This window comes from Sorex araneus, chromosome 3, assembly GCF_027595985.1.
Source record: "Sorex araneus isolate mSorAra2 chromosome 3, mSorAra2.pri, whole genome shotgun sequence".
Classification (NCBI taxonomy): Eukaryota; Metazoa; Chordata; class Mammalia; order Eulipotyphla; family Soricidae; genus Sorex; species Sorex araneus.
Window position 1 is genome coordinate 173,307,385 of NC_073304.1, and position 18,833 is coordinate 173,326,217.

The 18,833-nt window shown below is 51.7% G+C and overlaps 1 protein-coding gene across 1 annotated transcript in view; it reads left to right on the top strand.

The window, feature by feature from the left end:
- The window catches only part of UBASH3B (ubiquitin associated and SH3 domain containing B), a 93,528-nt gene extending 75,060 nt beyond the window's left edge, over positions 1 to 18,468 (top strand). Inside the window, exons 7-14 of the mRNA XM_055131613.1 lie at positions 1,223 to 1,355; positions 2,566 to 2,686; positions 4,002 to 4,124; positions 5,610 to 5,702; positions 6,880 to 7,024; positions 11,643 to 11,749; positions 13,816 to 13,925; positions 15,305 to 18,468. Of these exons, the coding sequence (XP_054987588.1) occupies positions 1,223 to 1,355; positions 2,566 to 2,686; positions 4,002 to 4,124; positions 5,610 to 5,702; positions 6,880 to 7,024; positions 11,643 to 11,749; positions 13,816 to 13,925; positions 15,305 to 15,442 (970 nt within the window). The 3' untranslated portion in view covers positions 15,443 to 18,468. The remainder of the gene's footprint in view (positions 1 to 1,222; positions 1,356 to 2,565; positions 2,687 to 4,001; positions 4,125 to 5,609; positions 5,703 to 6,879; positions 7,025 to 11,642; positions 11,750 to 13,815; positions 13,926 to 15,304) is intronic.
- The last annotated feature ends 365 nt before the right edge of the window (positions 18,469 to 18,833 follow it).

Here is an 18,833-nt window from a genome sequence, read left to right on the forward strand (position 1 = left end):
TTACTGCCCACCAGCTAGCTTCGTTTGAAGGGCAAACAGGTGTTCTTCTTGGTGTTTTGGGTCACTCCAAGCAGTGGCGAACCCCATGTGAGGGAAGTGCTTCAAGTCCTGCCCTCTAGAGGACTGGTCAGTGGCAGGGAGCTTGATAATAGTTGGAAATGATCATTTTGGACAGGAACTGAGTGTTGAAAGTAGGTAAAGGGATATACTTGACAACCTTTCAGTATCTGTACTGCAAACCACAAAGCCCCAAAGAGAGAGCGACAGAGAGACAGAGAGAAATGCCATGGGGGTGGGGGAAGGGAAACTGGGAACTGGGGAACTTAGTGGTGGGAAATGGACACTGGGGAAGGGACAGGTGTTGGGACATTATATCACTGAAAACCAGTCACAAACAACTTTGCAAACTGTTTACCTTACTGTAATTCAATCAAAAAAATTTAAATTAAAATTTAAAAAATAATAATAACCCCTGCACTCTCTCTCTCTCCAACCTGAGAGGTTTCTCCCAAAGATGACTATTATAAACCACCCAGAAGAGATGCCCGAGGGGCAGGTGGCCAGACACGAACTCAGCCTTCAGCGGCGTCATGGTCACAAGCCAAACCACCCCCAGAATCCTCAGAAGTGACCCTGGCCCAGGAGGCACATGCATTAGATAAAGCCCAAAAAGGTGGGGGGCCCCTCTAGTGGGGTTTGCCCGCCGCACCAAAGCAGGATCCCCGAGGGAGGCATCTCTAGTGCCTAGGAGGGGCGAGACAGTCTCCTTCCTGGTCGTCCTGCGTGCCAGGGCCCAGGCTGATGGGGTTGGCGCGGGGGTAAGTCAGCCCCGCAGCATCCTTGGGACCTACAGGCAGACCGGGATGGGGGAGGAATCGGGAAAGACCCCGACGGGTGGATGGTGCCGTCGCCCCCCCCCCCGCCCCGCCACTGCAGAGCAGAATCAGAAAGGCTGAGGGCAGCGGGACCCACTCGTTGTTTTCTGCGCCAGCTCCAGGGAGCGAGGCTGAGCTGCTTCAGCCTTTGAAAGAGCAAGGAGCACTGCCTTCCACCTCCGTGCCACCTCGGAAGCGCGTGTTTCCAGGGCCCTCGGGGTGTGTGTCCACGGAGCCCGATTTATTACCTGCAGGAGGACTCGAGGTGAAGCCAGCACTTCCTGTCACGGTGCTGACCTTCCCTCCCTCCCTCCCTCCCTCCCTCCCTCCCTCCCTCTCCCCTGCAGCTCCTACTCCATCCTGAACACGGCGTCTTCAGGGGCCCTCTCCTTTGGGGACGGGGTCTTGGAGAGACGGTCGTATGAGGACCAGGCCCTGGGGGAGACCACCCCCCTGACGATCGTCTGCCAACCCACACAGGTAAGGCCGGCTCGGGCCACTTTGCTAATATAAGGTCCATGCTGACACCCCCCCCACCCCCCAAGAACCCACACCTGCACAGCTCATTGGGCACACACAGGTCCAGGTCAGCAGAGTCAAGCCAACAGCCACGAGCAGCCTTGGGAGTCTTGGCCATGCTCTGCAGAGGGGAGGGCAAGTTCTCTCTCAAGTCAGGGGTTCAGGTTAGTCTTGGAGCCCCTGTGGAGATGGGAGGGTAAAAGAAGAGCAATGCATCAGGAGGATGCAGAATGGGGACGTCAGGGCAGCCTCTGTTAGATGGTGCAGACCAAGGCAGGGAGCTGGTGGGTGAGAGGGAAGAAGAAATCTGGAGAAATTAGATTGTCCTGGCGAGGGCCAGGAGATAGCACTGACCCTTGAACCACTGGGGTGTCATCTTTGGCCCACAACCAGCAGTGCTCAGGGCACCATACGGAGTGCTCGGGATGGAACCCAGGTCGGCTGCGTGCATGTGGCAAGCGCCCTACCTGCTGGACTCTCTCCAGCCCCTGGGTAACTTGGACTGGACCTGGACAGCCCCCTTGCCTGTGGCTCTTTTTCAGTACATACAGTCCATGCTCTGGGCCCCGGGCTCTGTGGAGATGAATCCCGGTGGTCATCCCGGTGGTGAAGGGACATGAGCATCTCCGGGAGTCCTGCGGGCAGTGCTCTGAATCAGCAGGGCGTGCCAGTAGTCAGTCAGTACCCCTCGGCCCCACATTGCTCAAGGGTCAGTGGCAGATCTGCGCCCCCAGAAGGGATGCAAAGCGTAGGACCCCACTAAAGAAGACAGAAGGAGCTGACTATAGACCAGGTGTTTGTTTGTAAAGCTCCACCGGCAGGTACAGAACCAGGCGACTTTGTTGAGACTTGCCTGGTTCATCGCCCACAGGGAGCCCCGTCGTCCCTGAGTCGCCTCAGGGACCAGGGAGACGGGAGGAAGCCACTTCCTGTGTGTTCTCAGCAGCAAAGGTTAGGAACCTGGCGGAGAAGTGTGTGCCCACAAAGCTCCCTGCACCTCAGGCTGGGGTGAAGCTCGCCCAGGGGAGGGTTGTCTCTGCGCTTTGCCTGCGAGCTGTAGCTGTTGGCCACACACTGCGTCATGCACCCTGATAATCCCCTCATCGCCCCCTCTCAGCTGGCAAAGCCCTGCGGCTTCCCCTCTCTGCTGAAAGCCTGCCTTTCTCTGCAGCCCCTCAGGGTCAGCAGCCAGGCGGGCCCCCAGAAGCGATACCTGTTTGTGTGCCGGCACGGGGAGAGGATGGACGTTGTGTTCGGGAAGTACTGGCTGTCCCAGTGCTTTGATGCCAAAGGTGAGTGCAGGCCGACTACAGCTGTCCAGGCCTCCCTGGGCACTGTCGGGCCACCTTGGTCTACGGGGAACGCCTGGAGGCCACTCCCGGGATGTCTGCATCCTCATTTTGAGTTTGAGGGAAAGGACAAGTATTCTTCCTTCCCCACCCTCCGTTGCATAAACTCAGGCCAAATGCACCCAGGGTAGCAGATGACTCCTTGCCCATGATGTGTGGCAAAGCACAGTGTCCTCATTCTACTGTGTCTCTCATGCAGTTGGGCTGGGTCACTGGGATCCGTTGCCACTTGAATGGCATGTTTAAAATGGGGACGGGGGCTGGACTGATAGCACAGCGGGTAGGGCGTTTGCCTTGCACTCGGCCGACCCAGGTTCAAATCCCAGCATCCCATATGGTCCCCCGAGCACCGCCATGAGTAATTCCTGAGTGCATGAGCCAGGAGTGACCCCTGTGCATCGCCGGGTGTGACCCAAAAAGCAAAAAAAAAAATAAAAAAAAAAATGGGGAGGGTTGGGGGGGTGCCTGGGCTACAGCTCATGTCTCATACATGTCAGGCCCTGGGGTCATTCCCATCGACCTGCCTAGCAGACTGATGTCTGGATTAGGGCATCTGAATGTTACTTATAAACTGTTTAGAAGCCAGGGAAGTCCCAGAAGAAATGATAAAAGATTTTGCAATGTGGAAATGGAGGTCGGGGGGTGGGGCACGGAAAGTCATGTGAAAATTTGTAAAATGAAGCTTAAACCAACCCAGAGAGGGTGATTTCTAGCATGAGATGTCTGGGTTTTCAGAAGAACCCAAAGTCATCACAAGTCAACAATCCTAAGGGTGAAGAAGCAAAAAAAAAAAAAAAAAAAAAGAGAGAGAGAGAGACCAAATTAGATCCGAAGCAGACAAAAGGAAATAATGGAACACCACACGCTATATTTATAGGGTGTGAGAGGGTGTAAATGAAAAGCAATAGAATGTGGAGTTTGTTTCGGATTACTCACTGTGTTCTAAACTACGGATCTTCTTTAGGCTGATGACCAGTGAAAGTACTGAGAACAAGGTGGGACAGACAGTATGTACAAGGAAACCCACCTGTCCAATACCTTGGGCTTTATAATGTTCCTTCTTCCCTGGGAGAATAGTTTAGCATAACTACTGCTTCCAGATGCTTTCCCAGAAGACAGATCCTTGCCCCTTCTGTTGGCAGAAAGGGAGAGTGGATTTTTCCCCAGGAGGGTGTGGAGGCGAGGGGCTTTTGTAGCAGCTCTGCTCCAGAGCCCAAGGAAACAGAGACTCATGCGACCCCTGTCTGCCCCTCCCCAGGCCGCTACATCCGCACCAACCTGAACATGCCCCCCAGCTTACCTCAGCGGAGCGGCGGCTTCCGGGACTACGAGAAGGACGCGCCCATCACTGTGTTTGGCTGCATGCAGGCGAGGCTCGTGGGTGAGTGGCCGGGAGCACGTGCCCAGCCTTTCCCAGGTGCTTGTATTCCGAGACTGCGGTACCCTGGGTGCAACTGGGCAGCTATTACTTTCCCGTGACCATCACATTTCCCCCACGCAGGAGGGATCATGACTGGCGTCCTTACTCAAAGGGTCATCTGCGGTCCTCTAGCTTCTGTGATGGGGCCAGTCCAGGCTGGTGTGTGGCTGTGGTGTGTCACACAGACCGGCTTCCAGTGCAGGGGTGAGGCAGGCGGGAGACTGGGGCAGCGGGATGTGGCTGAATCCATTCTTTACAGAACCTGATTCCAGCCTACAACAGAGAAGGGAGAGTAGCTTGGTTCTGGTCCATCCTTGAACACGTAGGGATCATCCCTTCGTAACAGGCACCCAGCTGGGTCTTTAGGACTCGAGCCCCTACCCCAGGGACACTCAAGTACACATGGCTGATGATCATACGGTGCCACACGTGCAGGGAGAGAGCTCTGCAGAGTGCCACAGACCAAGAGGAGAGCCGCCTCGAGGTAGGAGCCAGTGTCAGAGAAGAGCAGGAGAGTGGAAAGAGACCACCGAGTCAGAGCAGGAGGCCGGGGTGAGCAGTAGGGCCCCCCGACACCGGACCCCCTGCTATGGGACTGGAGCTGATCCCACAGGCAAGTCCTACCAAGTTGCCCCCTGGTGCCTGCCCCCTGGTGGCAGCGGATATTGTATTTAGCACAGAAACAAGGTGGACGCCAGGCCCAGATCTCTCCCACTTTGATTAGAGTGAAATCTCAGCGCTTGGACATCTTGGAAAGAGCAGAGAAGGAGAGAGAAAGACAAGAAGGTTTGGGCTGCAGTGGGGAGAGCGTTTGCCTTGCACGCAGCTGACCTGGGTTCGATCCCCAGCATCCCAAAAGGTCCCCAGAGCACTGCCAGGAGTGATTCCTAAGTGCAGAGCCAGGAGTAATCCCTGAGCATCACCAGGTGTGACCCAAAAAGCCATTAAAAAAAAAAAAGAAAAGAAAAAAGAGAAAAAAATGATAAGAAGGGACGGAGAAATAGTACAGAGGTTATGGCCTTTGCCATGTACACACAGGGTCCTCACGCACCCCAAAATTGGAAAAGAAAGAGAAAGACAGGACCACCCCTGGGCCGTCATTGAGAGTCACCTCCTTCAGCTCCCACTGGAAAGCGGGAATGGGTTTGGTTCCCGGACCTTAACAGGCAGTGCTCGCCCACTCAGCCAGTGGTTTGAGGGTCCCGGGATGCAGTTACTCCTTGGCCCGTGCATTGTCCGAGAGAACCGGGTCACGCTTCCAGTGCTGAGAGTCTTCACAGCGGCCCCCAGAGATGCTCAGGGCATCGTGAGGTGCCGGGACTTGAGCCCGGGTCGGGTGTGTGCCAGGCATGCGCACTCACCGCTTGTCCTACGGAAGAGGTTTGCCACGCGGCCCGGAGCCGAGCCAGGGAGGCCGCCTGGCTGAGTTCTGGCTCTGTCTCACAGGTGAAGCCTTGCTGGAGAGCAACACCGTCATCGACCACGTCTACTGCTCCCCATCCCTGCGCTGCGTGCAGACGGCCAACAACATCCTGAAAGGTCAGAGGTGCCCCGGCCCGCCGGCACAGCGTCCCCCTCAGGTCCCCCTCAGCCAACGCAGAGCCACTCACCCCCGGGATGTTTGTCTCACAAAGATTCTTTGGGACAATGACGTCACCAGGGAACCCAATGATTCCCCCAGCACAGGGAGTGGGAGACCATGAGCACAACTCAGCATCTCCCTGGGACGTGCTGTTCAGAGTGTCACAGAGAGGAAAGTCATTTCCTCCTGCCGAGCCCGTTGGCCCCCCACCCCACCCCCATTTCCAGCAGGGCGGCACCTCGGTGTCTGATCGGGAGCTGGCCTACTTTCTCGGGATTCGTGGCAGCGGCTGGCTTCTCAAGAGTCTCAGCCTTCCCCTGAAACCCGGGGGGTGTGGGGGGCTTGAGCTCTGGAGATCTGCATTCTCACTTCCTTGGGAACTAGAAGCAGGTGTGGACCGTTTGCTGCAGCCACAGAGAGAGCTGAGCCGTCCCTTTATTAACCTTGAGTCACATTGCATGGATGCATGAACGGGCGTTTGACAGTACATTCGCCCGGGATTACTTTGGGCTGATGGGAGAGTCTCTTCCTCTCAGGGGGTGACACAGTGATCGAGCATCAGGCCTTGGGCACTGATGCTTGTAAATATTCAGCGTTTTCTGATAGGCAAAATGAATCATTTATTTGCTGTTCAAACACTGTGGAGGGCGGTGGAGGGATAATACAGCAGGTGGAGTGTGTGCCTTGCACGTCTCTGGTCCCCTCAAGCCCCAGCAGGAATGATCCCTGAGTACGGCCGGGTGTGGCCCCCAAACAAAATAAATATGGAGGCGGAGAGGCAGTGTTATATAGGCTAAGGGAATTTCTGGCGCTCCTTTGTAAAATTGTCTTGGATGGTTTAGGACTTTAGAAAGGAATTCTAGGTGTCACGGACTATAGAAATGACATACATAATGGTGTGTGGCATTTCCCCTTGTATCAGTTACTGGTTTAAGGCCACATAGATCCCAGTGGCCTGGCGCCAGCAGTGAACTCTTATGTTCAGCCCCCAAAACTGACAAGCTCTTGTCCAAACCCACCTGCTTCTGTTGTCTTTGAGCCATTTCTGCCGTCTGGCAGAGAGACTAGACAAGAGCCAGGGATTCTGGTAACTGCGGGGCCTTGCCTCACCCTCCCGTCTCTCCCGCCTCCAAGGTTTACAACAAGAAAATCACTTGAAGATCAGAGTAGAGCCCGGCTTGTTTGAGTGGACAAAATGGGTCGCGGGGAACACGTTGCCGGCATGGATACCTCCGTCAGAGTTAGCAGCGGCCAACCTGAGTGTGGACACAACCTACAGGTAAGCCGCAGGGCCCAGGGGGATGTGCTGTCAGGTGGGCAGAGAGCTGCGGGGCCCACGGGAGCCCCCTGCCCCACCAGCCCATATTCTCACACTCTCTGTTGTGTGGGTCTGTGAAACCACGTTGCACCCGCCTGCCCTCAGAGGCTCCTCAGGAGATGAGGGGAAGGTCAAGCGCCTTCCCTCATCAGAGCTCTGTTCTTCACCTGGAGACTGGCCAGGTCTTTGGAAAGTAGCGTTCAAGAGGCCTGCCTCCATGGGGGATAGAGGAGGGGGCATCTTCTGTGCACCGTCAGTGAGCAATCTACGTGCAAACAGCAGAGAATTAACCAGAGATCCTTCATCACCCCAAATCCACCATAGCCAGGGAGATAGCTCAGAGGTGCTTGTGGAGGGGCCCAAGACTGAACTGTGGCGCTACCTGCCCCTTCCATGCCCCCCCTAAAAACCGTCTACCCAGGCATCTGAGATAAAATGCATTTGGGGAGGGCCACGGCAGTGGGGAATGATGTTCTAATCTTTCTGTTGTTGTTGCTTTTTGGGTCACAGCTGGCAATGCTTAGAGCTTACTCCTGGCTGTGCTCAAGGGGACCATATGGGATGCTGGGGATCGAACCCAGGTCAATCGCATGCAAGGCAAACGCCCTACCCGTTACACTATCACTCCGGCCCCCATGTTCCAGTCTTTTCAGGGCAGAGTTTGGGACCAGTGATGAACGAAAGTGTCACTTCCCAGTGATAACCATTCACCGTTCACTGCTGTGACCTGCCCAAATTTGGGGTGTGGGGGAAGGTCATTGTGAATGGCTAATGTGGGAGGAAGGATCTTTGTCCCCAACTCATTTTCCTCCTCTCCAACCAAGACCTTGTTGGTTAATCTCATAAGTTCATGTGTGTTGAACTAGTATCTTGGGGCTCCAAAGAAGAAGCGTTCCTCAGAAATAAAGCGAAACCAATTCGCTCCTCTACTGACACTGTACCTTTATGGAGAGAGAGAAAGGGACTTTCCGAGGGGTGCTCAGAGGTTTCCTCTGTGATTCTCAGCATGCTGGGGGTTGGGGGTGGGGGGTGGGAACTGGGACCACCCATTGATGCAAGTGGCAATTTGGTGCCACGAGCAAACTGGGGTCACTTTCATGCAAGGCTTAACCTTAACCCCTGAACTACCTCTCTGCCCCCCCCCACATTGTCCCATCCATGCCAAAGCCCCTGTTCTGTTCTTTGAGGGAACCGCCACCCGTAGACTGTCGCCATGCCAATAGCCATTATCTGCCTGGCCTGGGAAAGAGGCCGAGTCACTGCTGTCAGCGGGGAAACGTTTCTCCTCACTCACCGCCCAGCCCGGCCCGGGCCACGAGGTCTCCGGTTTCCCCCTGAGCGGGGCCTGTAGTTCTTCTCAAGTTGAATGACAGAGGTCACTAGGGGCTCTCGGAGCCTTGCCACGCTAGGGCCAGCAGCAGGGCGAGCAGGAAGAGAGATGCTGGGGACGTGGGGGTTTAGGACACAGTCCAGATTTCCTCTTCCTCTGCAGGAGATAAAAATTTCAATTCAACCATTTTGTGTGTGAGAAGGAAAACAAGAATAAGCCCTTAGCCCCTGATATCAACTGTGAAGCACAGTGGTAGTGCCAATACCAGCTACGACCCCTGGAGTTACAGACCCTCCAACCCGAGGGATGCCCAAAGAACTGGCCTCTGGAAGCGAGGGGAGGTGCCCGAGGAGAGAAGGAGCACTAACAGGCAAGGGTTCTCAGCCACCAAGCCCGCCCTTGTCACCTTCCACAGCGGGTAGGCAGGCCTGGAGCCAGCGCAGGGGCCTGACAGGATCAGTGACTGATGTCCAGGGACAGCCTGGGGCTATGCAGAGAAAGTGGTCCCACTGTTCAGAGCAAGGACAAGGGGACAACACACCTGTGGGGCGGAGCTTTAGGCCAGGCCCCGCCCCCATGGGAAATGTTGTTTCCCAGGGCTTCCTTTGGGGAAGGAAGGCTGACACCCACTGCAGGCTCTGCACTCAGGGTTCAATCTTGGCAGGGCTCAAGGGACCCTGTTTGGTGCTGAAAATCAAACCTGGGTCAGCCGCGTGCAAGGCCAGTGCCCTCCAGTCCCCAATCCACACTTTGGTTTCCCGAGAAAGGGACAGGAGGGAAACATGAGTGAGGCTTCAAGGAAACCTTTGGAAATGATTTTGTCCTGTCTCAGAGATGTTGGGATAGCACCAAAGTGAGAGGACAGTGGGTGGTGTGCTTGCCCTGCATGTGGCCCGTTCAGGTTCAGTCCCTGGCATCCCCTGAGCCCCACCAGGAGTAATTCCTGGGTGCAGAGCCAGGATTATCCTCTAAGCGTTGCCCGCTGTGGCCCCAAAAGCAAAACAAAAAAAAGCAAAAACAAACCCCCCCAAAAAAGGTGTTAAGAAAATTGATGCAACAATAAAGGGTAAGATGTGTGGCTTTCACTCCTTATGGGGCTGTGGATCTCCTTCAAGCCAGTGAAGAGAAGAGAGGGATGTTCTCAGACAGGCAAGCATTTAATAGAATACCCTGAAAGTGCAAGGCGCAGAGCTTTGTGGGGTCAGCTGTTATAAGGAATGTGTGTGGCCTTGGCAGGAAGTGGACATAGGGTGTGAACCAAAAACTGGAAAAATGAAAGAAAAAATAAAAAGCAACAACACACAGGGGCTGAAACAATAGTAGGAACAAAAGGTAGGGTGTGTGCCTTGCATGCGACTGACCCAGGTTCGATCCCCAGCATCCTATATAGTCTTCTGAGCTCCCCAGAAGTAATTCCTGAGTGCAGAGCCAGGAGTAAGCCCTGAGCACTGCTGGATTTGGCCCCAAAACCAAATAAATAAAATTCATTCAGAGCTGACATGTTTAGGCATGGATATTGTTCCCACGTGCTAAGAATGCAACAATCTTGGCATAAATCCTCAGAGTGAGTCTTATACCATGGCCACCGCCAGGACTGAGCCCTGATCACAGAGGCAGGACTAAGCCCTGAGCACTGCTGGGTGTTGCCCCCTTACCCCCTAAAAAAAGCAGCAGTACACCATAAAAAGCAAAAATTGGGGCTGTAGCAATAGCACAGCGGGTAGGGCATTTGCCTTGCACGCGGCTGACCCGGGTTTGATTCCCAGCATCCCATATGGTTCCCTGAGCACCGCCAGGAGTGATTCTGAGTGCAGAGCCAGGAGTATCCCCTGAGCATCGTCCCAAAAAGAAAAAAAAGCAAAAATTATTTAGTAAGACACACCATCTGAAAATCATCTGCTCATCTAAAGAAACAACTGAAAAATAAAGATTGCCTCTCTCAAGCTAAGGAATAGATAAAAGGATTTGCAAAATCATATCTGATGAGGGGTTAATATCCCCAAACTACAGCTATTCGGTGGTGAAAATGAGCAGAGAAAGTGGGGGGTTCTGACCCTGGTGCTAAAGCAGGGGAGCTGTTGCCCTGAATCTGACCTCATCACCCCCAGATGTGGCTCTTGGGGTTCCCCACCAGGCCTCTCTAAGACACGGACCAAAGTGTTATATTTCCAGGAGGCAGTGCCACGCAAAGGTACTGATGTCACTTGCAGAGAAATTCTCCTCAAAAGCGCCATGAGATTCTCACCTAAGACCTCCTCTAATCAGAAAGATCAGATAGATGCTGGTGAGCTCTCAGCCCCTAAACTTCCACGCTATTGTAAACTGAAAACGAATCAGTGAAAAATAAAAGTCTGTAAAGCTGTAAATGTTGGATGAGTATGGTGAGGAAACAAACAAAACTAGAATTTTATCCAGTCCAGCAATTCTGCTTCCTGGTGTAGACAAGGGAAATGGAAATGGATCCCAAGAGTTAGATATACATGGTCTCACCTCTGTGTGGACTTTAAGGCAGCTGAATCCTAGAAGTGGTCGAATGGTGGTTCCCACTGGCCAGCGATGGGGAAATACAACTATTGGTCAGAGGGCGCTCATTTCCTGTTAGAAAATCACTCAGTTCTGGGAAGCCAGTAGTGTGGTTATAGTTCATTCTTCTATCTTTCCTACTCACTCTTGAATGTTTGCATCAAAAATGGAAGCTTTGTGGCTTAAAGGAGGTGGTTGCTAGCATTATGGTGATGATCTTTTCCGATATGTAAATCAAATCAGTGAGTTGGATACCTCAAAGGTAAACAATGTTGTATGTCGATGATATCTCAGTATAACCAAACATTCTGGAAAAAACATACCATCACAGCTTCGTTATGCTGTGTAAGATCAGACACCTAGGAGATCACTGATCATGCAAGTAGGACAATGATTTCCGTCTCTGCTTTGCTTTCCATTCTCTGTGATCCAGAACCGATGATCAATAAGACTACTGATGAATTCTTCTGCAGGTGAAAGATGCCTGAGTGTTTTATTTTTCACCTGGTCACTCTGACACCATGCAGACACAAGCTTTCATTTCTATACATTCCAACTCTGCTTCTCCATGGTGAAAGTACTTGGTCCTGTCCTTGCCGGGGATATGAATAAACAGAAATACAATAATGTTAAGACATGTCTAAAAATTCAACTTGGGTAATATCAATGGCTTTGATTGGGGATCAAAATGTTTTTTCATTTTCTTTGTTCATTTTTCTCTTCCAGACCTCATATCCCAGTCAGCAAATTAGTGGTTTCAGAACCTTATGACACTTACATCAATAGAAGTTTTCAAGTAACGAAGGAAATAATAAGTGAATGTAAGAGTAAAGGTAGGTGTCTTGCTTGGGATTTCATATTTTAAGATGTGATTGTTTCTACAAGATGGTAATTGGCTATCCAAGATGTCCCGTTGGTTTTGGCAGACTTACTTAACAGAAAGGTAATTTCCAAGGGCCAGAGCAATAGTATATCGGGTAGGTGGTTTGCCTTGTATGCAACCGACCTGGGTTTGATTCCCAGCATTCCATATGCACCCCCCCACCTGCCCAAGTCTGCCAGGAATGATTATTCAGTGCAGATCCAGAAGTAACCCCCTGAGCACCAGTGAGTTGGCCCAAAACACTATTCCTAGGCTCTATTTTAGAAACGTTCCTATTAAGTTAAGAGTAATACTCTTTGAGTACCTAAAATGCTGTAGATTTCATGGATATACACCAGACTTGGTTGACACACTCTGTCACTTCAGATTCTGCATTGCAGCTCTTCATCTTCATCTCTGTAAAGGAGGTTCCCTTAGCAAAAGTTCCAGAAGTTCTTTAGCATAACAGTGTTTTGCCCGTAACTTGCCTCAGGAACATGTACGCAAACACATGCTATCATTGCAAGCACTAACCTCGATTCAGGTCTGTTTGCTGTAAGTGTAACAAAATTTGAACTCAAATACTTGTTGGTGTGTAGGAATGACTAAAATTTTTGGTGAAAAGGGCAGATTACAAGTGTATACTTAGGCCAGTCCCCCTTTGGTCATTTCAAAAGCAACAACTCTAAAGTAGCTTCACAAAGCACAGGCTGAAATTAAGTAACCCGTGTCTACAGTGGCTAGCCCGGGTCAGCAGTAGTAAGGATGAGTTCCATCTTTCACCTGTCACTCATACGCCATCTGCTTCATCACGACTCCCATACTTCCGGAAGGGCTAGCAGCCAGGAAGTCCCCAGTCCTCACAGTTCCTCTTGGAAACACTAAAAACTATATTTGGCTGAGTTGATAGACATAGGAAGTTTTGCTTCTTGATAGCGTTGGTGCTTACAGGAAGCTCGCACTGGGTAAGCCTGCTGAAATGTGAGTGGGCTGTGAGGCTGGTACCCAAGGTCATATTAAAACAGGACCTTACCTTTCTTTGCAAAAGGTTGGGTGAAGCGGGGCTGGAGTGATAGCACAGCGGGTAGGGCGTATGCCTTGCACGCGGCCGACCCAGGTTCAATTCCCAGCATCCCATATGGTCCCCTGAGCACCACCAGGAGTAATTCCTGAGGGCAGAGTCAGGAGTAACCCCTAAGCATCACCCCCAAAAGCAAAAAAAAAAAAAAAAGGTTGGGTGAAGCGTGCCTGGGACCTCCCCTGTGTGTGTATGGTATAGACATATGTAGACACAGAATGGATATTTATTTCCGTACATCCATATTGTACAGCCCATATATAGACTAGTCCCCTTTCCACAAAGAAGATCTTCCACCAATGAATGTGTGAAGCCACAGACTGTACCGATATAGCGTATACCCGCAGACCTCCGACAGTTATTTATAAACCAGGTTCAGTAAGAGACTGACAGAAACATCTAATCACAAGAGAATACGACTGGAGTCACAATACACAGCAATAAAAATTACACAAATGAACATGGTCTTTTCTCAGACTACCTTGTTGTACATTGTTTTGTTTTGTATTTGGGAGCCATCCCCGGTGGTACTCAGAGCTTACTCCTGGCTCTGTTCTCAGGGATCTCCCCTGGCGTTATTCAGGGGACCATCAGTGATACAGAGATCAAAAGCTGGGTCAGATGCTGCGTGCAAGGGAAGCACTCTATCTACCTCTGGCCCCTCTACATTGTACATTTTTTAAAGTACTGTTGGCCACAGCTTAGCAGAGTAAACTAAACTCAGATCAAAAGGGACTGCTATATACAGTACAGATCTCTATCTGTTACCTCCTGCAGAACTCATGATTTTAGGATTAAAGGGTTGGGGAGTTTGTTTCTGAAACAAAGCATTTATTACTTGGCCAAATTGCCTCCTGCAAACACTTGCTCTCCCGCAAAGCCGGGCTCCCCGCGATTGCAGCGTACGTGTGACCTTTAGAGAAGGGTCTGCCCATCCTCGCTCTCTCGGCCCCTTCCAGGAAGCAACATCCTGATCGTGGCCCACGCCTCGTCTCTGGAAGCCTGTACCTGCCAACTCCAGGGCCTATCACCTCAGAACTCCAAGGACTTTGTTCAGATGGTCCGAAAGGTAACTGGGAGTCGCGTTTCAGAAGCCTGGGGCCACGGGTGTGAAGGGTGCCTGTGGTTCGGGGCTGTCGGATGACTGGTTGGGAGCCGGGACGTTTGAAGGAGCGTTTCCTCGGCGCGGGGAAGATGCGTTTATCGTTGGCTCTGCTCAGACCTGGTGAGCACTCCGGTTAGAAGGGCTCTTGATTAAGCCTGTGTGAGGAAAGAAGGTGGGAGCTAGTCTTGCTCTTTAAGGGCTAATGTGGAGAGAGTTATTGTAAGCAAACGGAGAGTGTCACGAGTCAGCAAATTGTCCCGGTCTTCCTGCAGGACCAGGGTTAGATGGAGAGGAGAATGGGCCGAATCTCTGCCTCTGACAGACGCTCAGGCAGTCATGGCCGAAGGAAGGAGGGGTTACGCCACGGCTCGGAGGCAGAGCCATGAGTCAGGCTGAACCCCCAGGAGGCTGATGGACACATCTGGAGGGTCTGGGGGGGCGGAGGGGGCTGCGGGGAGCCCTCCCCTCCCTCCCACACACTTCCCTCCAGGCCCAGTTCTCAGCTTCCTCTGTCTGCCCCCAGGGAAGCCGGTACAAACCAGTTGCAATGCTTTCTCAATTTCTCAAAAGCTTTTTTATGAATGGTCCTTCCTCTTGCCAATTCCCACCCCAATGGGTACACTGGAAGGCACAGATTTTTCGTTAATAGACGCAATTTTGGACACACACTCCCCCCCCCCACAACCCCCTGCCTGCCCCCCACAAACACACACACACACACACACACACACACACACACTCGCACACTACACTTACTTGGAACTATCCTGATTTCAGTTAATCTGAAACTCTCTTCGCTACAGAAGTTAGGGCGGTACAACTTCCCTTTAAATGTTAAGCATGAAAAAAGTAATTAAAAAAATAAGCAAGTAAGGTGAACCTTCCCCCTACCCACCCACCTTTAATGGAATCCTCTTTCCCAGGGCCCAGATAAAATTTCAGAAGTGGCTGGGCTGCATTTTCTAACTTACAGTTAGAACTGCCTCTTAGCAACGTGGCCTTGGGTGTTATTTGTCCTCGTTTCTCCCACGATTCAGAGACAATCTATAAACAGTGACTTCATTGCCTTGGTGAACTCACCGCTTTGGGAATCCTTCTGATGATTCTCTGGCCATCTAAGTCCTCTTTCCTCTAAACAGGGCTTGTTTGAGCCACTTCCGCTTCCTTAGGAATGTCAGACCCACTCCTGTTCGGGTTCCGAGTATGCCTGGTGCTCGGTGCACCTGAGGAGGTTTTTTTTGCTCAGGTTCCAGCAGTTGGCATATCAACTGAGAAAGCATTCGGGTTAGGCTTTCGAGTTCAAGCATTGAGCATCCGTTCTCTCTCCGGTCGTCTCTCTGTAGATCCCCTACCTGGGATTTTGCTCCTGTGAAGAACTCGGAGAAACTGGCTTGTGGCAGCTGACAGACCCACCCATCCTCCCTCTTACCCACGGCCCGACGGGGGGCTTCAACTGGAGAGAGACTCTGCTCCAGGAGTAACGGTGCACGCGCCAGGAGACGGGGGTTGCTGGGAGCTGGCGGAGGAGCATCTGCCGGTTTTGTTTCGTAACAGCGGAAAAACTGGCACCACTGTTTAAGCAGACGGCTCAGATTCATTTAGCATATTCCTACCTTGCTTTCAAGTGCTTATAAGGAGGAGCGAGCGCGCGGGAGAGGAGGACTCGGGGCAGGTGTAAGATTCATCCTCTCACGAGACTCGGGAGATCCATCGTCCTCCACGGCGTACGTGCGCGCCCGTCACGGAGGAGGAGGTGTGACACCTTCCTTCTGTCGTGGGAGCCGGCCCGAAAGGAGCTTCGGAAAGAAAGGCGTCTCTCTAGGATCCAGCCAGGGTGGCACTGAGCCGGCCAGCTCGTGGCGGGCGTTTCCTTTCACACGGTCCAGTTAGGTCAAGGGAAACGGAGGGTTCTGGAAAGGCAGCCGGGAAGCAGGTCCTGCAGAGAACGAATCTGAGGTTCCACCCGAAGGCCCACCCTCTCTACCACCCCACAGCCCCCGGACTGCGGCCCCCAACCCCCCAACCCTTCTCCCTGGCTCCACCACCTTTTCTCTCGGCCCATAGCTTTCGACTATAGCCACCCCCACCCCCACCCGCTTCCTTTGATCTGTGAAATGGGGAGACAAAGCACCTTTGCTCTCCAAAGCACTTTTAGATACTCAGGAGGAGAAGCATTCCATTCTAGGAGCAAAGAACTTGCAAAAACGCAAAAAAAGACTCGGCACTTGGGAACGCCATGGTTTGCTGGTCTTTGCCCCTCCCCCTCACCTTTACCCTCCCCACCCTCCCCACCCCCACCCACCCGGAGTCCAGACTGTTCCTCTGTGTGGAGATGGGCAGAGGGAAGGGGCTTGTGTTCAAGACAGAATCCCGGTCAGCCAGAAGCTCATGCTTGTGCAATATGGACTTCTTCCAAGGGCCGGGTCGTCGCCGTCCGTGACAATCCACCTCCACCACAGAGAACCTCCCCTGGCTCGCCAGGGAATGGCAGAGAGGACGATGACGTCAGGCTTAAGTGATGACCCATCACGGCCGCACTGCTTCCATTTTTACTGGTTTGCTTTTCTATCATAATTTAAACTCGGGGAAACTTGAGAGTACCGTCCGCCTCCCGGGGCTTCTCGTGGCACCTGCCTCTTGGATTTCGAGGGAGTCTATTTAAGGGGGGCGGGGGGTGGGGGGAAATAAATGACAATCAAACCCAAACATGCAGCGATCCATGTCTATTTCGTGGTGGGATTTGCCGTGCAGTGCCTGGGATGGCCCAGCTCCCTACACAGGCTGCGTGCACAGAGCAAAACCCCAGCCTCCCCACCCCCTGGCCCCCCGTCCCCGCCCCTACACACCCCTCCAGGGGTCAGCAGTGTAAGACAAAGCAGGGTACAGCCTCGCCCCAGTCAGCTTCCAAGCCCAGATGCCTCAGCCATACGGCAGATAAAAATAGCTCTGTGCTCCGACTTGAAATTGGAATTTGATGATCCCTGAAAAGAGGAGGAGTGAGAGGAAGTGGCGGTGTATGTTACTCCGCTGATGGGGATGATGATGATAGCTGAAGGTTCTGCTTTCCCTTTAGTCACTTGGAGACATAAGTCACGAACAAATCTGAACGTCTCCTGGCCCTGCGTAGTGAAGGACCCGCCTTCTGGGTCTAGAAATAATGTTGTGCTGACATCTGGTGCAGTGGCTCGAGGGAGCTTAATAACGGGAGTAAATGACTGCCATGAACGGCCTTAAAAGTCACGTCGGAACTGAGGTCCTGGATGGATGTCCCCGCAGTTCATTCTTTTATCTGTGATGAGGTGACTCTTGAATCCGGTCTCTCGTGCTCAGCAGACACCACAGACCTTTTCATGGGCGATCAGTGTTTAAAACCATGCGGGGGCCTTGTGACAGACGTCCCAGGAAACTCGAGCACTGTGTTCTGGGCTTTTCTGTTTAGAACAGGGCTCCGGAGACTTTGCCTCCCCCTCTCCATGGTCCGAGCCCCATGATGGCCGAGATAGGTTCAGTTTCTGGGCTCAGAGCCAGGCAGTCTTAGTCTATTGTTTACATGAGTCAGAGGAGGCAGAGATGGGAAATAAGGTCTTTTTTTAAAAAAAAAAAGAATCCAGGTGAAATCCTTGAGTAAAAGGTATTTCTCTACTTTAGATATCCAGATCGATAACCTGATCTGATTTCACGTCCAGTTCTCTTTCACATGAGCCTTTCCAGAAGCTAAACCTGGACTCCAACTGAGAAACTCTTTGGAAAATCAGGTTTAGTTTGTGTGGAAGAAAAGAAATGACTGCATTACGTGAGTCCCTCTTTTCCCCAAATGCAGGGCAGTATTAGGATTTGAACTTGAGATTGATTCTTATTTATCTGAGGCTAATGCTCATTAAGAACAAAAAGTCTGAGGGAAGGAAGGAAGGAGGCAGTCAGGAAATGCCAGATGAGAAGAATTCCATGTCTCTTCTAGAGAGGATATTTTATTCATCAAGATTATCAGAAATAAACATGAAATTTACTCAAGGATTTTATTTGGAAGTGAGGAAACAGTTTGCTGCCTGCACAACCGTGCCATGTCCATCCGTTATCACCCCAGTATTATTCACAGATAGAACTTTTGTTTTCAGTGATTTTAAAATGCCACATCTATCCCTCTGCGGATTGGAATAATTGGTGCATTTTAATGCACAAGCTGGTGGTCTCATTTGCTCAGGCTCTCTTTCTCCATCACACCATTGGTAGCTAGGAGCTTATTGCTTTAGCCCAGTATGGAGTTCAGAAAACAGTGTTTTCCATTACATTTAGATTCATAGAATCTGAGTGGCTGATTAAAAGGCCATCTGATGGCTGAAGGGGGGGAGTGTGAGGGGGTGGTTATTTTTCACGTAGCGAAAGGCCTGGCGGAGTTTCTACTTTTTATTTGAATTATACTTTAACCAAAGAATTATTTGAAAGTAACCTTATATTTGAAAGATGATTTTGCAAAAAAAAATAAATAAATAAAAACAAATGAAAAATCTCTCCTGGAGTGATGTCAGTTTGATAAATCAGTTTGATATATCATTGTTAACCATGTTCTTTGGCGGGGGTGGGGGCTGCGATGGAGTAGCCCCTTCCCTATCCGTGGCATTTGGAATGCATGTACCTGGCCATCCAGCTGTGTCCAGCATCCGTCATAACTGTATCTTCCCCTGCAACGCCCCGGACTAGCTGTGTTCCAATTAAAATAAAGTCTCTTGGGGCTGGAGTGATAGCACAGCGGGTAGGGTGTTTGCCTTGGACGCGGCTGACCCGGGTTCGATTCCCAGCATCCCATATGGTCCCCTGAGCACCGTCAGGAGTAATTCCTGAGTGCAGAGCCAGGAGTAACCCCTGTGCATCGCC